Source organism: Zosterops lateralis (assembly GCF_965231275.1).
Source record: "Zosterops lateralis genome assembly, chromosome: 3".
NCBI lineage: Eukaryota > Metazoa > Chordata > Aves > Passeriformes > Zosteropidae > Zosterops > Zosterops lateralis.
This window is the reverse complement of record NC_139764.1, coordinates 15,613,544-15,623,047: the sequence shown is the minus strand read 5'-3', so window position 1 is coordinate 15,623,047 and position 9,504 is coordinate 15,613,544. Positions and strand designations below refer to the sequence as shown.

General features: G+C 45.5%; 1 protein-coding gene across 1 annotated transcript; it reads right to left on the bottom strand.

The window, feature by feature from the left end:
* Positions 1–6,848: 6,848 nt before the first annotated feature.
* TBCC (tubulin folding cofactor C) lies at positions 6,849–9,489 on the bottom strand. Its single transcript, XM_083856546.1, has one exon. The coding sequence runs from the start codon at positions 9,410–9,412 to the stop codon at positions 8,378–8,380; it is 1,035 nt and encodes a 344-aa protein (XP_083712672.1). The 5' UTR covers positions 9,413–9,489; the 3' UTR covers positions 6,849–8,377.
* Positions 9,490–9,504: the final 15 nt, after the last annotated feature.

Genomic DNA, 9,504 nt, shown 5'->3' with positions numbered 1-9,504 from the left:
AGCAACTCGAGGAAGAACCATTCAGGCGTTGGAAGAGATCCCGAACGGCACATCGGGAAGCGAGCCACTGCACGGTCCTTCCATCTTGAAGTTCCCTGCTTAGGATTCAAGTAAGTAAAATATTCAAAGGTCCCAGTTAACAATTTCACATTAATGAGAATATTGGGCAATTAGCACCTACAACTATTTCTGGTGGTTTCTTCCAAGCAAAGGAGAAACACTCTCAAGGTTTCAAATGATTTGATCTGGATCTGCAAGACGTCATTCTAATACCTTTAATCATTTGATCCAATTTGGAGAAATGTCTGTCAACAGATGAGTGGAAGTAATCCCTCATTTTACTATTTAGTAGATTTGTGCTCTCCTATGATAGGCTGCCGGGTGGAATATGAAACCCCAGAGATATAAAAAGATCTTGGTTGCCAGAAGAATATGGAACCTTAGAGAAAAAAAGGAAGAGGGCTCTGGATTTAAAAAGGCTGCTTGTATATAAACATTCCCCACCGTAATCCCAATATATTCATATCTACAGCCAAGCTCATGTTCTAGTCCTTATCCTACTGTGTTGACTGGAGATGACATCCTGTGGCTTATGTATTCCAAAAGCAGATAAGCGTGTAGTTTACAGTGACCTAAAAAAACTAAGCTCGGCATTTTCTATTTACTTCCACGGCTTGCACCATCTTTGAGTCTTGGCAGGAGAGCAGGAGAAAGGAAAAGTGCAGAGAAACTCAATAAATAAACCCTGGGCTGAAATCTAGAGATGCTTTTATAAAAAGTGAGCTGGCATGAGCAGCTTACTGGATAATCACCAGGCCAGAGAGGCGAGCAGGGCTGCCCAAGGAGACCCACCCAGGAGTTTACACCAGGGAGGAATTCAACTCAGCAGCTGGAGAGGGATGCTGGGGATGTTGTATCTGAGTGCAAGGGAGGCATCCCGGGGGTCCTCAGGCTCTGCTGAAGGATCTGCAGCCGGCTCTGCTTTCACACTGGAGTGGGCAGAAAGGAGGGTACAAGCCCCTCCTGTGGCTGCAGCCTCCTCCTTGGAGCACACAGCTGGGTCAGGCAAACAGAGGTGCCGGGATTTCACTTGCTCTGCTGCTTGATGAGTTTTGCTTGCTCTGAAATATCATCTCCCACTCGCCTCACAGGGGTTTGGAGCTACTGGGAAATTCCTGTGCAGCCCCAGAAGAGGGACTGGGAGGGTTTTCTCTTGCCTGTCAGCCAGACCTGCTGCTGCCACCACCCAAGGCCCTGGGGGCATCCTCTAGTGGCTGCCAGCAGCATGGCCACCAGCCCGCAGGGACAGAGAGGGGGAGGGATGTGCTAGGAGGAAGGCAAGCGTGAAAAACAATAATGCAAGTAATTTAAAAGCCCAAGCAATGAAAAATAAGTTTTTGATGGTGTCCAGCTCTAATGGTACTGTGGATGCTTCTCAGTTACTATTTGAGATCCTGGAACGCTGAAGGTTCCTTCAGGAAGGACAAAGGCTGGCAACTCACTACTTCTTCCTGTCCTAATAGAAGGTTTTTGTGGTGGACCTTTCCCAGCCCATCCTGGTGCTATTGCAATGAGCTGGAGAGCAGCTGGTAACTGGGATTTTTCTAAAGCAAGCCTGGTTGTTTGCATTACTGCTGCCCTTGCTGGGGAAGAGTGAATGTGTAAGATGAGAGGGAAGGTGATTATCCATCAGGGACTATTCTCTCCTCTTGCCCTGAAGTGGATGAGAAGTGCTGTTTCTTGAGAGAATCTATTCATGTTTTTGTGCAATAAGTCATGGTGCTGAAATAGCATCTCCCTTGGCAAAATATTCCACAATCAGTGCAGCACATGTGTTTCACTGACTCTTTCAGGGCTCAGCTAAGAGACTTGAGTTTGGAAAATGTATTTATCTGACAGCCTGGAGTTAATTCTAGATAATGGAACTCGAAACCATTTCCTTTCTTGCCAGTGATGAATGTGAAACCGTAATTAAAGTGGAAAAGATTTCTGTACCAGGTCTGCAGGTCATGAGGATATACAGTGAAATACTTCCTGCCCACAGCAGATGTAAGCCTGGTGCTGCTCTGGATATGGGTAATTTTGTATTCAGGATGAATCTGAGTACCTGTCAGCTTAATAATTTAACATTTAGATACCCATGATAAATCTGATGCAGCAAAATCATGTAAGTGTATACTTTATGGTGTTTCCTCTAATTCAGGAATCAAAGTATTGAAGTAGCACATGCAGGACGTGCTCACTGATCCCTCCAGATTTACTCTTCTGCCTATAAACAAAGGAAATGGGACAGGTCCTCATAAATCACTGCTAAATTGCTGGTGTTAGCAGCGAGATGATCAGTAATTCACCTGATGTTCAGGAGGGGACACTCAAATTCTAATTAGACCTTTGAGACTTCTACCTTTAAAGTCATCACAGAGAGCAATCAGCACTACCAAAACAATCCGGATTAGGAAAAGAGCTGTTTATTTAAGTAGTTTTCAATAGCTCAATACCAGCTGGGGACTTTAAGTGGAAAAAACTACCCCACCCATCAACGTGACTCGCCGTGCTTGGAAGTTTTAAAGGGGTTGTTGTGGTTTGAAAGCAAAATGAGTGAGAGGCTCCAAGTCAGAGATACAATTTAATAAGAAGAAAGGTAAAAAGGTAAAAATAAAATAAATGCAATAACACAAAGGACCACTGACAGAGTCAGAATACAACCTGAGCAGGATGGTGGAAGCAGTCCAGGTGAGGTGCTCTTCCTGAAGCAGTGATCCTGTAGAAAGGTCTGGTAGCTCTGCTCCTCTGGGAATCCAGTGGGTCAGGGCTGCTTGTTCTGTCTCAAATCCCAGTTTATATCCAGGTGAGAATGCTTGGCTCCTCCCCCTGGGCGGAGCATCTCACAATGGGATGATGAGTGTGAAGTGGGTCCTTGATGGCCCATTAAACAGAGATAACTCCTGGAGGGAGTTACCTGTGACTCATGGGCCAGGCATTGATGGGCCATTAGCAGAAGACACCCCAACACTAGAGTAGTGCCCCACTTGGTTTCAACAGTTCATGAAGATGGTGATAGAATAAATACTTTGTGTACATCCTACACTACAACCCAGGACAGGGGTTAACAGATTTTAAAGTGGGAAGGAATCCTTCCCCATTATCTCAGACACGGAGGCGACAAACCTTGTGCAAGCATCGGCACAAACCGGCCAGCCAGGGGCTGCCTCTGGCACAGCAGCCTAAGGGAGAGGAAGGTGATGGGGGATCATCGAGGAGAAGTGTCTTGGGGTGTGGATAGTTTAAAACAGAAAACTCTTTTTGCCTGGCATCTGCTTTTCTTAAAAAGCTTTCTCTTGGCCGTGATTCTGGTTTGGCACTTACTACCGCTTTCTACTTCAAATAGAAAATGCTGAAATTGATCCATAGTGGATAAAAGCTAATTGCTGCAAGAATGTTTCAGTTAATGGTCTCCTCAGAGGTTGTCTATTAAATTCAAATGTATAATTCATATGCCAATATTGGAGAAAAAAATGGTAGAATATAATATTCAAATTATTATTGATTTCACCATGAATCTGTTTAAATTCAAAATCTAGTTAAAAATTATAATGAGTACGTATAACAATACAATATTGATACCTTTCCAAAAAGCTATGCTTGCTAACTTACATATAAGCTGCAAATTTATTAGTTAAGAGAGAGGAAAGTAAACTATTTAATCTGGTATTTGTTAAACAGTCTGATGCTCAACCCTGGACCAGTCTTAATCTTTCCATCTTCAAGGGTATAAGATACAAAATACATACATGCCTAAACCATGGAAGTGTTCTCAGCTGGTAAAAGAATAATTTCCTGGTCCAATCTTTCTTTCACACTGCTCTGTGATATAAAATCTGTGCCTTTCTGAGGCTTTTTTTCCCCTTTCCCTAGGAGTGGTTATATTTCACTGCAAGGAAAATGATGTCTGGTTTTACCTTTGATGGGAAGCTATTGTGTAGAGAGGTTTGCTCATGTACCCTCACTTATGGTTTTGCTCTCAATTGTAACTGTGGTGTGAACAGGGACACTCCTGAGGAACAATGTGATAAAATGCTGAACTTCTCTGTACAATTATCTGGTGGAGAAAAGTCTGATTTATGACTTTTTTTTTTTTTTTTTTTTTTTTTTTTTTTTTTTTTTTTATCTCCTTACACAAGTAACTTAGTTGGCTACAATTTTTGTGGCATTTGAGGTGACTGCAGGTTCTGAGGCTGGAAACAAAGTAAGTTCTAAATTCACTGCTGGGATTGTTGTAAATCCTGGGAAGGGTGATTTGACCTGCTGAACTCTGTGGCTCCTGCCCTTTGTTGGGGCAAGCTGTAGGGGGTTTGGTGTGGTTTTGCTCTGGGTAATTCCCAGAATTTCAGCCATCATTCATGTAGTGGTGTGTAACATGCTCAGAAAACACAGCTTTTTTTTTGACCTCCAAGATGGTCATTATGAGTATTTGTTTGTATTATTGTGATGCCTGGGGTGGAGCATTCATTGCTGAAAAAATAAGAGCTAGAAATCAAAGTTTGTATTTGCAGAAATGGGAGAGAAAAATGTTGGGAATTAAAAGCAGCTTACAAAAAGCTCATGATAGTCATTACTGCTGGAAAACATCTCAGCACAACAGGTGGATCCCCTAGTCAGTCAGATAAATCAGATCATGATGTGAATGGAGATGCTGAAATTTCCCCAAGTTGCACAGATTCTTTTTCTTGCTGTTCCTGTCTTTCCTTACATGTGATGAAATTGTTTAGTAAAACCTGAAGCAATTCCAGGTAAAACCACTGAGACTTGAACCTTGTCTACATGCAGCTACTGCTTAAATAAGAAACTTCAGGAAAAAAAATTATCCAAGCCTTCAAAAATATAATGCATAAAAGTCTGTAGGAAATTGTCTTATGCATGTATTTCTTACCTGTTTTTTTTTTTCACAAAACAATTCTACTACAGCTTACATCAGAATTTATTTAAATGAAAGAGGGCTGGATAAAGAGAATGCAAGTAACTCCATTTCTGTTCTTGTTACTCAGAGAAGCAGGGGCAGCCAGAGGGAACTGCCTGGACTCCAACGGGAACCGAGGGGGATTCACTCCTCAGGACAGACCTCTGGGTGAGGGGATGGCCCCATGGGAAGCAGCAGCAAAGCTCCTGGCTGCTTCTCTGGAGGCAAGTTTTGGTCTGTGCCACCCCTCAGTCCCTCAAGAAATGGCAATGTTCAAAGCCCTGTGTGGCCTGGAAAACGGCCTCAGTTTTCTCCATGGGTTCAGTGTTGTGTGTCTTTGCATAGAACTGTTTTATTTCCTCCACAGACACACACAGGAGCTTTAAAACACTGAGTAACAGTCCCTGTGGTGGACTAAGAAGTTTCACTGGCTTTAAAGATTTTGATGAGGCCACTGGCTGCGGTAGATTTTCAAAATGCGTGTTTCACATTTTGAATCTGTGTTTCAAAAATGTTTGAAATAGGACTGCTTCCCCGACTCCCTGTGAAAAATGGTTCTGCAGCTCAAGCCCCCCCACTATTTTTATAAACTTTCTGCCTGTTGGCTTCTCTTCAGAGCAAATTTGCACAAGTTTTTGTGGTGCTGATGTTCTGTTATCCCATGCTTCTGGCAGGCGTTTGGTTTTCAGCCCCTTAATTTTTTTTAAGTACAAGATTTTTAAAGAAGTTCCTGGTGGAACTGGTGGCGCTGCGATGCAAAACAGAGCTAGAACTCTTGAAGAGACTTTGTTCACTTCAGTCGTACATTACGCAGGGTGATTGCCAGCTGATAGAAATACTGGAGTTTGGCTTCTCTTCCTTAGAGACACAAAAGAGTTGCAAATTTCCTACTGAATAGCCCATGAACATGATATCAAATCTCTGCTAGTGCTTAAGTTCTCATACAACACTAACAGACTTCTGTTTCTACATTAGGAAAGTATAATTTAAATAAGGTGTATGGAAATGTGCAAGTGTGTATATACATATATATATATATATATATATATATACATGAAGTTTTATGTTTAGAACTATAAATCACATCTAGGTATTTACCTTACCAAATGTTTCTGGACTTGCAGTTGTCAAATTGAATTTCCTTGTTTCATACCACACCTGACACCAAGAGCCAGTTATGTGTTTTGTATTACAAAGGTAATGCTAAATCTTTAGGTTAATTGTCTGGCACCATGTTCCTGAAGAGTGTTACCTGCTCACAGTGGTTTGACCAAAGTTAAGTACTTGGAGGAAAGAAAACATTAGGAGCTGGGATGTCAATCCATTAGGAGCTGGGATGTCAGTAACTGATTTGTGAAAAACATCCCCAAGGAAGCAATTTCAGAGTGAAATTGAAGTTTAAACGTGCATGTTTTGACTCCTGCTCTGTTTATTCAGGCAGTTCTGCATGTCATGGGCCAAGAGCTGGAACAGGACACACATGGCACTTCCATGTGAAGTGCACGGGGAATCTTCAGGGCACCCCTGGTACCTGCCACAGCCTGGAGTCTCTCTTCCTGTGGGGATCTGCTGGGATCCACGGCCACAGAAAGGAGGTGTAAATGCTTAGAGCTTTGGGCAAGTAGAACAAAGGCATTACTGTAGTTCTTAGAGGCTGAACATGTTGCAATCTCAAGGCTAGAGGATGCTAACAGCATTCACCTGTGACTACTGGGATTTGTGGAGAACAGTTAGCTACAAAATCAGGTTCTATACCAAGATGGATATGCTATAATTAAGATACTTGAGAGCCTCAACTGATCACATCCCTCTAACAAAGGATATAAATTATGTACATTCAAGTAAGACAGAGTGTATTCTTTAAATAATTTTATGATGCTGTCAGTGCAAAGAAGATAGTAATTAGTAAAGGAACAACTGAAATAATTCAAAACAAGTATATTTTAAATGCAAAATCCAATTCAGTCAAAAAATATACATCAACAGAAGTAAACAAAACTGAAAGTTGTCAATAATAATAATTAAAAAAAATCCTTTTGCCCCCTGCCTTTAAATTAAATATGCTGAAAACAACTCATACAAAAACATTTTCTGCTCAAAACCAGTCAAGCCCCTAAGTGAAGTTTTATGTATTTCTCCTGGCAGTGGTGCAGTTTTTGATGGTTCAGCTAAGGATATAGTGTCTGTTAGAGGCACACAGATGATAACTGCACAGCATAAACAATTTGAGGTTTTAAAATAAAGCTAAGGCAAGATAAAGAATTATTTCTTGGAAAATGTCACAAGTTAAGGAGGGGTTTTAGAAACCACTAACAGAGCACTGTAAAGACATTGCAGTCAACAGTGCTGCGACTTTTTTATTATTATTTAGCAGGAGTGAAGAGACTAAAATTACTCTGCACTTTATGCAAGATAACATGCAATTCTGGAATTGGAATATAGCACCTCGTCTTTCTGTTTTACTGACTCCCTCTGTCAACACTGCACTTAGCAGAGTGCTGCAAATTAGGATCACAGCACACAAAGCCTGTTGTCTGGAACACTAGCGGGACATCCCTGAACACCTCTCTCCTGAAGCTTCAGTTTGCAGAGGAACAGTTAACCCAGCTTCTGTGATGTTCATCAGCACTTGCTGGATGCCTCTGAGTTGCTTACAGAAGCAGCATCCTTTCACAGAGCACTTACAGCCTGTGAAGCTTTAGTATTTATACAGACCCCATAGGTTTCTCAATTTCGAGTAATCAATGTATTAGGAGAGCATTAGATGTTTATTAGAACACCTTTTTCCTTTAGACTTATCTCATTTAAAATAGAAGCCTAAAGCAAACTTAGAGATTTAACCTGAATCCACAGAAACTGGCTCGTCATTGTATCATAGCCTAGGCTGTATCTCAGTCTCCTGCACTGTGCAGTGACAAACTCTTCCTTCACATGAACCTTGTTTTGCCCCATTTCCTCACAGCAGCACTGCCCTGCACTCCCCCTAAGGTACACTGTGCTGCTGCCAGCAACGTGAGAACCACAAAAACATGGAGAATTTGGTATTTGATCTTTTCATTCAGTAGCTTGCAGTAATTCAGAGTCTGCCTGGGTGAGTGAAAACAGCACAACAGCTCTAACAGAGGCTCACTGCTGTTTGTGTATCAGTGGCCTTTGCCCCACCTTAGTAAGTTAAAACTCACAAGGAGGTACTTCAGAAATTGGTAAATCCCACAGTGATACAAACAGATCATAGCAGCAACTTGTGCAAGAACAGTAAACTCTATCTGACTGGCATTCCTCAACTGAGAAATCCAGCCATATATATATAATAATTCAAAATTTGAATACTGAGTGGAATCATTTAATGGCATATCGGGGATTAAGTCCCACAGTCTGTGGATCAGTGCGTTTACACCAGGATCTCTTGCACCTCCGCAGTCAGTCCCAGCAAGTGATTCTTTCCTGCTCGGGGATCAGGCTCCAGTTGGGCGAAGGCTTGTCAGTCGCCAGCCAGTCAAAGTCATCCACCAGGTTCCAGTTGTTACTGTTCCTGTCCAGCCCAGACGTCTCGAAATCGCGCTCGATCCCAGGGTAGCGCCAGGAGTAGGGTGCGAAGGAGACGGCGGAGCAGGCCTCGATGACGGCCCGGCTGGTGACCTGCACGTAGAGGCGGCAGTCGCGGGTGCGGTGGGTGCGGAGCTGCTGGCAGGCCAGCGCCAGCAGGCACTCGCTGCAGCCGTCCACCAGCACGGAGGTGGACACGGGCCCGCAGAGCACGGTGCAGCCGCGGCAGTCGCGCACCCGCAGCGTGTTGGGGTTTCCGCGGAGGCGCACCCGGCAGCCGCGCAGCTCCGACAGCAGCACGTCCTGCTGCAGCAGCTCCGCGGGGCCCAGCTCCAGCTCCCGGTCCCGGGCGCCGCTGAACCCGCACAGCGGCGGCCCGCCCGAGTCGCCCTCGGCGAGGCCTGTGCCGGTGCCTGGGGCGGCCGGGGCCGGCGGGGCGGGCTCGGCGGGGCGCGGGGCGCTGCCCGGAGCCGCTTCTTTCTTGAGGGCGCGGAAGGCGAATTTCTTCTTGGGCTGCAGCTGCTGCCGCCGCGCCGCCAGGTCCCCCTGCAGCCGCGCCACGGTCTCCTGCCCCTGCCGCACCTCGTAGGGCGCCAGGAAGCGCACGCTGCCCGTCAGCAGCTTCTGCAGCGCCTGCAGGCGGGCGGCCGCCTCCTCCAGCGTCCCCGCCGCCAGCAGCGCCTCCACGGCCTCCCGCTCCCGGGCGAAGGTGGCCAGGAAGAACTCGCTCTGCTCCTCCTTCACTACCTGCGCCTCCTTCTTCTGCCGCTGCCGCTCCACGCCCTGCTGCCGCTCCGCTTCCCGGCGCTGCAGCCGCTCCGGCAGCACTACAGCGGAGGCGGCCGAGCCCGCGGCCACCTCGCTCTGTGAGGGAGCCGCCACGGCCGCCGCCTCTCCCGGCGCCGCCATCTTGCCGCTCGCCTCCCCTGCGGTCACTAAGCGGCGCGCGGATTGGCCGCCCGCAGCCCCGGCTGCGTCGCCGCCGCCGATTGGCGGCCCGG